General features: G+C 51.2%; 1 protein-coding gene across 1 annotated transcript in view; it reads left to right on the forward strand.

The window, feature by feature from the left end:
* Cnnm2 (cyclin and CBS domain divalent metal cation transport mediator 2) overlaps positions 1–11,213 on the forward strand; it is a 127,731-nt gene extending 116,518 nt beyond the window's left edge. The window contains exons 7-8 of the mRNA XM_075974310.1: positions 4,952–5,136; positions 5,742–11,213. Of these exons, the coding sequence (XP_075830425.1) occupies positions 4,952–5,136; positions 5,742–5,951 (395 nt within the window). The 3' untranslated portion in view covers positions 5,952–11,213. The remainder of the gene's footprint in view (positions 1–4,951; positions 5,137–5,741) is intronic.
* The last annotated feature ends 1,830 nt before the right edge of the window (positions 11,214–13,043 follow it).

Genomic DNA, 13,043 nt, shown 5'->3' on the forward strand with positions numbered 1-13,043 from the left:
GGGCTGGTGCAGGGCTGCAGAACAGGGTTTGTGTTATGGGATGCACATACGGACCAATCTACAGCTGGAAATATAGCCCTTTATTTATCTCAAGGATTTCGGATAAAGGATGTGAATATGTGTTATTCACTTTTTTTTTAAAGCTAAGCAAGCTTATTGGAGGTGACATTATGGCCCAGAAAGACATTCGTTTCAATAGATTAAAGCCTAATATGAACTTCAGGGGAAAACAATAAAACGAGCATTTTCCCTTATCTGAAAGGTAAAGTTACCATGAGGGTGGGTAACTATAAATTAGTTGTTAGAATTCTTAATTCTGTTAGGACTCCCAATCTCATCCTGTCCACTAGGCTTCTGTTCAGAACCAGCGTCCACGTGAATGCCTGGTTCTGGAACAGAGCAGTTAAGGTGTTTGGTACCCTGCCTATTACAGCCCCGGTGTTAGAGTCAGGCTTAGAAATTGGGGGAAGAGAGAGGGTTTAATTTACAAACAAACATCACTGCCTCAGTCAAGAACTACCAAGCAAAGATTGAGGACAAGAAATAGAAACTGCACTTGCTGCTCACACCCACGGCATGTGCAAAGACGGCTGGCGATGCTAACTCGGAGAGCCTGTGCTTCTCGCCTGTCCCCACTAAGTGTGTGCAGAATGCTGCATCTTCTCCATTTGTGCCTTCTGGGCCACGTCCATCTGAGTGACTCGCATGGTCCTCATCTGGGCATCATCTGATCATGTGACCTCCATGGTGACCGGAAGACCATGGGGCACCGGTGAAGCCGGGCGGCTCCCATGCATCACAGAATGAGTGTTTTGAAGCCACGAGACGGAGAAACCACAGATTCTGCTCTGAGCCGAAGTTGAGCGGACATCCTTGATGGACATTGGTGGCACTGACCGCTGCAGGTCGGGGTTTACACATATGGTCCAAGGTGACTGCCTACACTTAGTGTAACATTCCTCTCTGTGGGCTTGGAGAGGTGCTGCTCTTGCAGAGGACCTGAGGACAGCAGCCTCCACCTGGAAATGTGAGGGGGCACTCGCAGAAATGCCACTCCGCACCCAAGCTAGGCGTCAGTGTTTCATGAGCATTGGAAAGTCTCACAGGCATTTCGACTGCATGTGCTTCAGTTTCCCAGCGAAAGTGGCTTAGAAAACCCAGACGCAGATCTCCTGCAGCCGTCTTAACACCTCAGCATGGTCACGTGCACCCGCTGGAGCCAGGACAGTCGTTAGCCCGCATCTCGGTGCAGCTCCACGCTGGAGGGAGACATCATCCCCATGCCAGCACCAGAAAAGCAGCCACCACCTCTTATGCGACTTCGCTTTTGTATTTTCCTCTTGAGTTTTCTAACCAGCTTTGCTGCCATTACTCCTGCTTGACAAAGCTGGAAGAGCAAAGTTGCATCCAGGAACCTGGCATCACAGTCCCTAAAGCTTTCGCGTGGGGCGCAGTGAGTACAGGCCTCTGATGCGGAGCCTGATACTTGGGACCACCTGTGAAAGGAGCTAACTGCCCCTCACAACCTGTCCTCTGGCACACATGCCCCCCCCCAAATAAAAGGGATTTTGCCATTTTTTTTTCTTAACTCAAACAATTGTCCTCTGGGTGGAAGCGAAGGGTCACAGATTTTCCTGGCCCAGAGACTTAAGCAGCTTTTCTGACAGGCCATCCCAGCAGGCCTGGCTTCGGCTCATTTCAAAGATAGCACATGAAATTCTGGTTCTCAGCCAGGTGGTGGTGGCACACGCCTTTAATTTCAGCACTTGGGAGGCAAAGGAAGACAGATCTCCGAGGTTGAGGCCAGTCTTTCTATAGAGTGAGTTCTAGGATAGCCAGGACTACACAGAGAAATCCTGGCTCAAAAAAGCAAAAGGACATAAGAGGGAATTCTGGTTCTGGCGTGATAAGTGTGGCATGTTTTATCCAGTTCCATTTCGCTCACTGGTCAGCCACAGGGACGTGAACATAGGGCACCCATGGCAGAACCTGTGTCATCTCACACCACTCTCAGGAGTGACATCCACTGTAGTGATGTCGTCTTCCAGGCAGCAGTGGGCCTGGGTGCTGGGTCGGGCTCACTCACAAGAAATCTGAGGGTTTGATCTGGCCGACTGACTGACTGCCCCGACTCTGGAAAATCCAGTGTATACAAGTAGCATCCGCCAGAATTCAGATGGTTGCTCTGTTGGGAAGCCGCACTGGAAGGCCTCACCCAGAGCTTCCAGCGTGCACACCGCTAGAAAAGGGCTCCGTGAAATTCTTAGGATTAAAAGCATCAGTGACTTGAGCTGACTCTGCCATCCCTATCAAGCCGCAACAGGAGGACAGTGCTTTTAGCAAGAGTAGCTAGGACCAAAACGACTCCAGTTTGGAGGCAAGCACACCCTCATCGAGCGGGCAAGGCTCCTGCCTGTGCTTCTGTGTCACTTTAGAACACTTTGTGTACTCCGGGTCCTGCCTTCCCACTCAGATCTTGAAATAGTTCGAGGCTCCCCAGACCCCTGCTTACGTCAGGAGTATTGCCTCGAGGACAAACTTCCAGCAGCTTCTTGAGAAAACAGGCGGCTTCCATCAAAGAGCAGCAAACAACCCCAGAAAACCAGTTAAATCTCTCCCAGCTGCCTCCACCCCGCTGCGGAATGGCTGAGCTGTCACTGGACTCCAACTCTTCCCTCTTACAATAATTTTATGATAACTTTAAAAATGATTAAACTTTCCTGGCAGCCTTTTGTGAGCAAAAGTTGAGTCTGTTGGAATCGTAGGCAGATACAGTTTCTCAAGGCCTGCTGCCTTCATGTCGAGGAGGCTGCAGCCAATGTCGCTGGCCTTGTGGTGAGAGGTTATTGCTGTTGCTCTTAAGATTCTAATATTGTCTGTGAGAGCTGATCAGCAGCATTAAAGTCATGAGGTACGTTCCCAGACAATCGTGTCGGCCCGTGGCTCTGTAGAGTGGGTACAGAGAAGTGGCGGTCTCTCCAGACTGTGGTCATGCTGGCGGGCAAAGCGAGGGATCCACCACGCACACATGCACAAACACAGTGCAGGCATATTCTCTCTCTCTCTCTCTCTCTCTCTCTCTCTCTCTCTCACACACACACACACACACACACACACACACACACACAGAGAGAGAGAGAGAGAGAGAGAGAGAGAGAAAACAGTGCTTACTGACAGGAAGCCCAGAAGAATTCAAGCCCCGTCCTCTTCCTGGAGGTCTGGCCAAGAGGCAGTAAGCCTGCCCGGTACCTGCCTTTAAAGCCTTGACTCCATAGAAGTAAACACTGTTTCAAAAGATGTGTGGGAACATGTGGTTCATTCTGAAACCTGGAGGTAGAGCCACAGAATTCCCTGTTCAGAAGAACTTAAAGGGCTGTCATAACAGGTGATGTTGTTGTGTGGAAAGACTTGATCCTGAGGCAGAGGCACGGTGGTGAGGTCTGGGAAAAGCTAACACATCAGTGTGGCACATTTATCTGGTGCTCACTGGATGTCACGCTGTGCTCAGCACTTCCTGTCTTCCTTTGAACGCTCAGAGCACACGAGCTGGGAACACTGTACTCATCTTACAGATAAGGATGCTGGAGCTCAGCCGATTTGGGTTACGGGTTCAAAGTACTCCTCTGTTAGATCTAACGCACTGGTTATTAATGTGTGCATTCTCTCAGGAGGTGTAGGAGGGGCTGCTGAGTCAAACCAGGGGGCAGGCGGCCCTGTGAGCTATGACAGGACAGGACGGTAGACATGGAGCCTGTGGCCTGGGTTCCTGGTACTGACGTTTTCTGTCCTGAGGGGATGTTTACCAAGTGGGGTGGGTGGTGGGTAGGCTGAGGGTTTGGTACCACTGTGAGGGGAGGAAAGATTCAGGGGAACCAGTGCTTCAGCTTCTTCAGGGCGGCTTCAGGTTGCTCAGTGGCACTACACACGCCTGTCATTTGAGATAGAAGCTAGACGGTGACAATGGTGATAGACTTTTCCACAGCTGACAGGTGGCATTAGCCACAGGCTGCCTCTTCCGTGGGGGCATCAGTTAAGGACATTGGAAGATGGGTGAGTGGGTCCACTCTATCCTGGGGCATTCTGCAATTCAGAGCCCATTTAACGTGGGCAGCCAGCTGTATCTGCAATAGTTTGTTAAGTGTCCTCGGTGCAAAAGTAAGGTTTGTTTGTTTGTTTAGGTGTTTTGAGACTGGGTTTCTCTTGTAGCCCTGGCTGTCCAGGAACTTCCTCTCTAGGCAAGGTTGGTCTCAAACTCAGAGATCCACCCACCTCTGTCCTTGAGTGCTGGGACGCTTAGAATGGGGGCTGGAGAGGTGGCTCAGTGGTTAAGGACACTTGTTGCTTTTCCAGATGACCCACATGGCAGCTAAAAATGTTTACTCCAGTTCTAAGGGTCCCAACCCCCTCTTCTGGCCTCCATGGGCACTGCGTGCAGTGCACAGAACATTTACAATAAAAAGCTGTGAAGAACGTTCTCTGACAGCGAGAGCACAGCTTCTCCTGCCCTGAACACTTGTTCCAGGGAGCTCACTGCCGGACATTGTAGGCAGACCTGTCCCTGATTTTATCGTCTTGTGTTCTTGAATTCCCAAGGCACCTTGAGCTGCTGATAGATAAGTGGCAAAGGAGAGGGACTGTGATAATTAGTTTTGGCTTCTAGAAAAATAATAGAAGAGTCTTTTCTGCTCCTTATTAGTCTCAGGAAGCTTCCGTGTCCCAGGCCTTTTCCCAGCCCCACCTGTGTATCTAGTGATGTTCCCTGTGAGGCGGGCCCCCAGCTCCTGAGCCTTTGTTTGCCTTTCTACCCAGACCTGTCTGTCACAGCTGAGACCCACGTAGCCTGCGGGAGGGACATGGTATGTGCTTGTGCAATTGCTTTTTATTTGGAGTAATCACTCCCCATTGGCTATATCTACAGTGCTTTAAAAGCTGAATCTTCTCCCTCTTCTAGGTGAAAATAAGTCACCTCCTCGCCCCTGTGGCCTGAACCACTCAGACTCTCTCAGCCGAAGTGACCGGATTGACGCCATGACACCAACCTTGGGGAGCAGCAACAACCAGCTCAATTCTTCATTCCTCCAGGTCTACATCCCTGATTACTCAGTGCGAGCCCTCTCTGACCTGCAGTTTGTCAAGGTGAGCGGGGGAGGGCGCGCTGGCTGGATCCCGCAGGTATCAGCCACATCCCTGACAGCTGGTCCAGTCCCCACAGGCTTCCCCTTGGCTGTCAGAACACCCTGCCGCCTCTTAGGACCCATACTGACCTCAGTTCCATGCCATGAGCAGCCATGAGCAGTGAAAGCAAACACGGTCTTGCCAGGGGCAGGAATGGAGATGAGGAACACGGTCTTGGCAGGGGCAGGAATGGAGATGAGGGAAGAGCCCTTCTCAGAGCTCTCAGAGCCTGCAGCTGGTGGCTCTGGCTGACCCGAAAAGCACTCTGCGGTTGCCCTGGAGACAGGTTCTTCTTAGTCTGAAATAGACACCTACTGGAGCCTGCAATGACCTTAGCTGATGGACACTGACCCCACTTTTCTCGGATCTGAGCGTTAAGAGGCAAGATGTAGGAAGGGTCCCAGTGGTGAGAACCAACTTGACCTTCAGCGCTGCCCGCTTCCTACTCAAGGACGGTTCTCTCTGAGAGCTCTGGGGTGTTGAGATTGTGATGCCGTGTAGGAGACAAGAGAAGCTAAAAATAAGTGTTGTCTCAGTGTGTTTTCTGTGTCCTCTTCTGGCCCCAGATCTCCAGACAGCAATACCAAAATGCCTTGATGGCATCCCGGATGGACAAAACCCCTCAGTCTTCAGACAGTGAAAATACTAGAATTGAATTGACTCTTACGGAGCTGCATGACGGGCTGCCGGACGAGACAGCCAACTTGCTCAACGAACAGAACTGTGTATCACACAACAAGACCAACCACAGCCTGCACAGTGACGGCGCCATCTAGAGCCCCTCGGTCTCTCGTCTGGCCTCCTGGCCTGGCTGACCATGACTTCCACCAGTGTGAGCCTGTCTGCCGTGCTGCGTCCTACAGCAATGAGACCAAAGACTTTGCCCCTGTCCCTGAGGCCGCAGAGGACGGCAAGCTGCGGAGGGCAGCATGGGTAGGGATGGAGACCAGGCACGTGACACCGACAGCTGGGGCATGGCTTTCAAGAATTCGGAGACAGACTTCTGCCCAAATAGAATCATGTTTATTTTTCAGTACTTTCACCGTTTCTTTCCTTCCTCAGTGTGCATGAATTTAAAAATTATCTCATTTATTTTTTTTTCCAGAGATCATGTTTTTTGTTTTTCAAGTGTCTTTTGCAGAGTTTTAAGTTGGTCTGTCTGAGCTAGCTCTGCTGTGATCCCATGATGTGACCCTAACAGAATGGACTTGCCCCTTGAGTGGCCTTCCTTGGCCGTCCCGGGAAGGCTACCTTTCCTCTGTGTGCCGGTGGGTGTCACTGTCGAACTTGATGGATGAATGAAGAAGACCATGTCACTGAGGAACGTGCCAAGTCTGTCGTCACTGTGGGTGTTGGCAGAAGCTGCAGACACCCTGTGCATATAGTATTTCGAAAATATGTTCAATTGTGTCCCTTTCCCTTAGGAAGGGCTAACGTTTGCTTGGGAATGTGATTTTGCTCCCACCCTAAGGAATTTTTATCACCAAAATGAATGTTAATGAATTTTAAACCCATGGTTTATCATTGGCAAGAGGCAAGTTGACTTCATCCACAGTCCTGTAACCTGGGGTGGTCTGGGGCATCAGCTGAGCCACCCCCCGCCACCCTCTCGGCCCTCACTCTTGCTAATCCAAGCCGCTGCTACAGGTGCCAAATGGAAACTTTCCATGGGGCTTGAACATACGGCATGGCAGCTACGTTAGTTGCCTCTTTCCCATGGGGATCTATGTGTTATCGGAATGAGGTGGGGGTGGGGTGGGATGTGTACTGTTTTTAATAGAAGGACAAGGGATTACCTGTCTCACCCCTTCTTCCAGAGAGCCAAGTGCCCCCTCCCATCTTGTCCCTGGACTGTAGGGCCCAGAAGTGGCAGTGGTCCAGCAAAGATGCCTCTTGCTTCAGAGGTGGTCAATGCCAGAGAGGCTGTCATACAGCCAGAGTCAGCTGGACCCCAAACAGATCCAGAAACCAAATGTGTGTTGTGAGCGTTTCATGTATGTCCCTGTCTTATTTTAATACCAAATTTACCATGTGTTGTGAAATTCACGCCAGCGGGTACTGTTTGGGTGACTGATTCCTTAACTAGTTTGTTTTAAGTGGTTACCTATGTTTGCTGGCGATACTCATACACTGAAATGACCTCCTGACCGTAATGTTCAATAGGATTCTCACTACCCAGGTCACAGCTGGAGAAGAGAGCCTTCCTGTGCCCGGGTTTCCTGCCCAAGGAACCCTAAAGCTCACCATCAGCCTCCTCCCTCAGGTAGGAGGTCTGCTAACCCCAGGCTGGGCTCTGGGAGGGTAACGTGTTGGGTTAATCTCCTTGTAAATAGTTGGTGAGTCTAGAAAACGTGTGTGTGTGTGTGTGTGTGTGTGTGTGTGCGTGTGCGTGTGTGTGTGTGTGTGCGTGCGCGCTTGCATGCGTGTACGTACTGGGAATGGCACCCATGGCCTTGGGCGTACTCCTGACAGCTACACCTGGGTCCGGGCCTCTGGTGCCATGTCCACTGACAGTGTTACCCCTGGGTAGAGGTAGTGGTCCTGAAGTTCTCAAAGGGTGCCGTGCCTGACAGAGAAGGGCTGGCTTCACTTGGTGGAAGGTCACTGGAGTGGCCTCCAAAGGATCTGAGTGATTCCTAATCTGCCACTTTGGGCAAGGGTTCCTACCATATGGAACCCCATACTATGGCACCCCCTTTTCAAACACATCCAAGTGAAAAAAAATCCATTTACTAAGGACCATCATGTGCACAGATGCAAACTCTCTCAGTTTGGCCAGGATCGGGGCCCCTCCCTGAGGCCTGGGGAGCCAGGGGCACAGCACACCTGCTCAGACAAGCCTTGCTGCTGGAGGGGCCTCTGGGAGAGAAGCATGCTTGGTCCCTTTTCAGAGCGGCACTGTTTGTGGACCCTAGAGACGTGGGAGTCTAGGGAGCTGAGAGAGCGTAGTCACCACCTAGCGTGGCAGTTAACTGTAGAGTTCTCTTAGGAGCTGGGGAGCGCGGTTCTCAGAGACCGAGATTGTAGCCACCAGCTTTGTGTTCACTTCTCATTAATGATCTCATTACCTTGGAGTAGTTACTCAGTTCTCATGACCAGGAATTCAGAATAGTTCCTCCCTGGTTCCCGGGTGCACAAGGTGAACTGGCTGTAGTTTCCGCTGCTCTGCGGAGAGTACCTGACCTTCAAACGGCTTGCGCTGAGTGATCAATTCTTCAGGTCCCCTCTGGGGCAGCAAAACCGTCTCGGCTAGGACGGCATCTGCATACCATCTGTGGCTGACCCCACGGCTTCCCATCAAGACAGACAGGCACGTAATGGATTGGCCACGTGCAGGGTTCCTTCCTTGTAGCTCTAGCTGTAGCCCCCAGGCTGCTGTGTGTGCAAATGTAGAGGTAAGGCAGGCAGGCCAGACTCGGGTTGCTATGGGCCTACCCCCTGCTCCATGATGGTATCTGGAGCCACCGCTGCCAGCCAGAGGACAGGGCAGCCTGTGTCAGATGTGGCCAGGATGGTCAGTTTAAGTGAGGGTCCTTCACTCTGCTGCTCTCTGTCAGGCAAGTCCAGACCCTGGTAATTAAACTCTTGAGAAAACAGAATCCTGAAATTTATACATGAGTATTGGGGTGCTAGTCAACTAGATTAAACTGGTTCTTAATTTGAAGGTGCCTCGTCTTTCATACTCTGTATGGGCGTGACTGACCTCACGTGAAGGGAGCTGAGCCTCACACCACTTTCTCATGTCAGTCCAAGAAACGTGTGCAGCGTTCAGTGCAGAACTTCACACTGATAGGAACACTAACTGTGAAGTCTCCTTGCCATCCCCAGCTCTGTACGGATAAGGACTAGCTTTTCCAAGTCTAGGAAAACATGGCAGGTCCAAACGCATTTCCCTTAAGAAATGGAGCAACAGGATTTTAAGTTAAGCAGGGACCGTGAACTTCTGCCCTCAAGTTATTTGGGTTAAGGAGCAAACCAAGTAGGTGCTGAGTGACTGAGCCTGTGTCCTGGCTAGTTACAAACTCATGCAAGCACCTCTGTCCTCCTCTGAAGACTACCAGGGATCTGTGCAGTCACCGTGCCTGCACCCAGGGGGTGTCGTCTCCCAAGGGTGAACCCAGGCAGGTTAACTGGTACAGCGCACACACCTTGTTCCCGTGAGGGCTGACGACTTACAACTCCCTAGTGGCCTGGCAAAACTCCCCTCCTTGCTGCCCGAGATGTGCTTTTCCTGTGAGGGGCTGATGGCTGTTTTAGGCATGAGGTACCAGTGTGTCCTTTCTTACGGAGGAATCAGGCTCCTTCCTGGGCTGTTTGCTTCCATTCTGGGCCTAGGATTGTGGTGCTTCTGCGCAGGACTACTGGGTAAGTTGTAGGCTAGCCCAGAATTGGGAGGAATTTAGAGACGTATAGGGAAGTGAGTGGGGGGCAGGGGATGTGGAAGTTTTTCCATACAGATTTATCAATGAGCAACCTACTTAGTGGATTTTTATACCTCAGGGCCATTTACTTGTGTCTGAGTGGCTGATGGGGAAGATGAACTCACTGAGGTTCACTTGCTTCCACCTGAGGGATGAGTAGTGCTTCAAGGCTGAGCCTGCGTCAGCTGGTCTCAAAGCTGGGGTCAGCAGCCTTCCTCCTCCTGGAATCAATGCTAACTTCCTGGCTTTCCTTCTGGGGAGTCCTGTTACCCACCAGTCAGGAAGAGGGGCAGTTTTTCACAGCAGCTAGTGAGCAGCAGGGCATCTGTTTCTTGGTTCCCTGTGGCTGACATAGCTCAGGCAACCTTTCTATACCGGAGCCATTGGGACATCTCAACTGCGATTGTTTCAAATGCCTTCTGATGGGGAATGCCAGGTAGTACTTGAAGCATTATCAAAATGGCAGTAGAGTCAGGTTCCAGGTGTTTGTGTGCACACAGCTGCGGGTCAACAGACGAGGGAGACACTGGGTGACTGGGTGCTGTCTGGCCTCCCTTGGAAAGGCCCTTATGATGCTGCTCACATCTGATCCACGTGTATTTACTTAGGGGGCTGGATTCCTGCAGAATCGCTCTACAGAAAACTATCAAAGGGACCTAGTAGACCTGAGTGCCTGCTCCTCTTGGAGACTCAGGTTTCTTCCATACAAACAGCTGGGCCCCTAGAACAGAGGGAAGTGGGGAGGAGTGATCTCCAGACGGCCCCGCCTAGCCCGGATTCACCACCACCCATGCCCGGTCTACTGTGAACAGCCTATCAATCCATTGACTTTTCTTATTTTTGCAGTCCTTTAAATCCACAAATGTATATGCTTTGTTTTATATTATTTATTATGTACATACATCTCTACTGTTAGTATACCATCTGTGATTAAGACACTGTTTTGAATCCCCTCATCCATGGAGCCTAGGGTTCTGTTGTCCCTTATTGGGTGAGAGGGTGGTGATTTTTTTTTTTAAGGAAAAAAAAAAGACTGCACTGCTGCTCTTCCTCCGGCTTCTCTCATTGCCCTACCCCAACCCACTCCTGACGGCCAGGATCTGGGAGGTAGGTGGGGGCAGAGCTTCTCGCGTCTTCACGAGTTACTGCGGATTGGTTTCTTCCCTGTGGTGGTAGGTGTGGCTCCTTCCTCATCACTCCCAAGCCAGATCTGTTTCCTAGGATTGCAGAACCTATCTGGATCATGGAAGCTGGCGGCGCTTTTAGGTTCTGAGCATGTCTCTTCCTGGTACCATGGCCCAGTTACCAACATCCCCTTGGGCCTACAGCCAGCTCCGCTTTGTCTGATGGCCCCGCCCTCCTTAGCTGTACCCACTGCTTCACGGTATACACTTCATGCTTCTGAGCAGTGGCATCAATGGAAGCTAAACAAGCGCAGGTCAGGTGCACGGGCTTCACAAGCTGACTGTCATGATGGGCGCGTTTATAATTAATTCCAATGTTGTAGATTTACAATACCTATTTATTTTGTACCAATTTATTTGTAAATCTTGTGATTGTTTTTAAAGGTTTTGTTTATTTCTATTCTATTTAGATAAATGGTTTTCTGTCCACCTCCAGATGTGTCCCTTTCCTCTGTGTAACAGCCAAGCTGCTCTTCAGCCGTGGCCCCTCCCCATGGCTTTCCTGGTGGGCAAGCCTGGACTGGACAGGCACTGCAAAGTCTCGTGTTCACAGACACAAAGTTGAGTGCCTCCAAGTTACAGCCTGGTACAGCTGCTTCTGGGAGTGTTCTCCCTCCAAGGGGTCTGCTCCCATCAACCATTCCCTAGAAAAAGATAGAAGGAGCCACTCTACTTGCTGTAGACACTAGTCGCCTAGTGACACACAGGAGCTAGGCAAAAAGAAAAGCTAGGTTTTCCCTGACAGTGGTGCCAGGGTTCCGTGTGGGCCTCTCAACTGGCTCTTAGAGACAAGATGGCTGTGTAGGGCCTCTCACCAGAGGGGGAAGTTGGCTCGTGGGTGAGGCACCCTCCACTGACATGAGACCACAGGTACGGGGGCATATTAGAGGTGCTTCTGCTGTCACCCCAGATCTCTTCCTTTGGTCCCTCCCGACTCTGGTGACAAGACCCACAGCATCTTCTGGCTGAACTTCAGGTGTTTGGTGATCCACTACTGGGCTGCCCCTTTCTGGAATCCTTTGCTTTACTTCCTATAGTTTACATTCCAGACAAGCCCACACTCTGATAATGAGGCCTCAAGCGGCCCCTCAGAAGGCCTTGCTGTGCTGTACTCTGCTGGGCCATGATGCGCGGTGTTTTACTTAGCACCTGTCCTGTGTGGGGACATTTCAGTGGAGTGTTGACAAGACTGACTTTAACACCTTTCTCCTGGACCATGACTTCCCGAAGGGGAATGACTGTGCCTGCAGCCCTGTGCCTGCCTGCCTCTTTCCCAGACTCGGCCCAGAGCAGTAGGGAAGGAAGACAATTGCCACACAATCCCCTCAGCTGCCTGCTGTGGCTGGGTTTTCATGGGGATGAAAATGCCAAGGAGAGTGGAGGGAGTTCTCCTAAGGAAGCCGTCACACCTGTGCCGGTTCCTCCGCGCCTGATGAAACTGTAACCAGCCAAAGGCAGACATTGAGAGAAGTGGCGAGACCTAGCCTGGCACCGACCTCTGCCAAGTTTACTTTCTGCTTTTTTGCAGTGCTGGGGAATCAAACCCAGGGCCCTTTCACATACTAGGTAAGTGTCCCCACCTATTTTTGTGACGCTCCTCATTAGCCCAACAGTTCGCGCAGATTAGACCGCTGACTTGCTCTTTTGCTATGGGATTGCTTCATTTTCCTGCCGAGGGCCTCGATCTGTGCTCATATTTCCAGGCACAATGCTGAGGAAGTCGTAGGCTAAAGGAATGTTATGTGGCCCTTGGCATTTGTGCTGGCGGATGACCTGACGATGGACATGTTCCTGAGGGGAATGAACGCTGGGCTGGGCTGTGGGGAAATACTTCCTGCTGTTGTGTAGAGGCTCTGAGGGACTGAGAAGGCGGGAATACCATGCCCACAAGTCCAAGGTTAGCTCTACTAAGAGCCTCTCAGTTCAATGCCAGGAAGGTTTGCTTGGCAAACTCTCAGGACCTTGAGACCTCAAGGACGGTTGCTGTCTCCATGGGGACACAAGCTTGTTACCTCAGCCCAGTCTCCCAGGTCTCACCTACAGACCCTGGGGAAGAGGGTGTCGTGGAACAGCTCCCTGCTCTGACTCTAGCAACAGGATGGAGCTTGGGAACCTTCCCCTGTGTGAAGAAACATCAAGTGGCCAGGCTCAAAACTGGGCATTTTAAGTTGGAAAACACTGTTATTTAGACACGTGGCGTACAGATACATGTGTCTGCGGCGGTGCTCCGTGGAGTCAGGTGGAATCTTACACTGTGGCTGAG

The sequence above is a fragment of the Microtus pennsylvanicus genome, chromosome 5 (genome assembly GCF_037038515.1).
Source record: "Microtus pennsylvanicus isolate mMicPen1 chromosome 5, mMicPen1.hap1, whole genome shotgun sequence".
NCBI lineage: Eukaryota > Metazoa > Chordata > Mammalia > Rodentia > Cricetidae > Microtus > Microtus pennsylvanicus.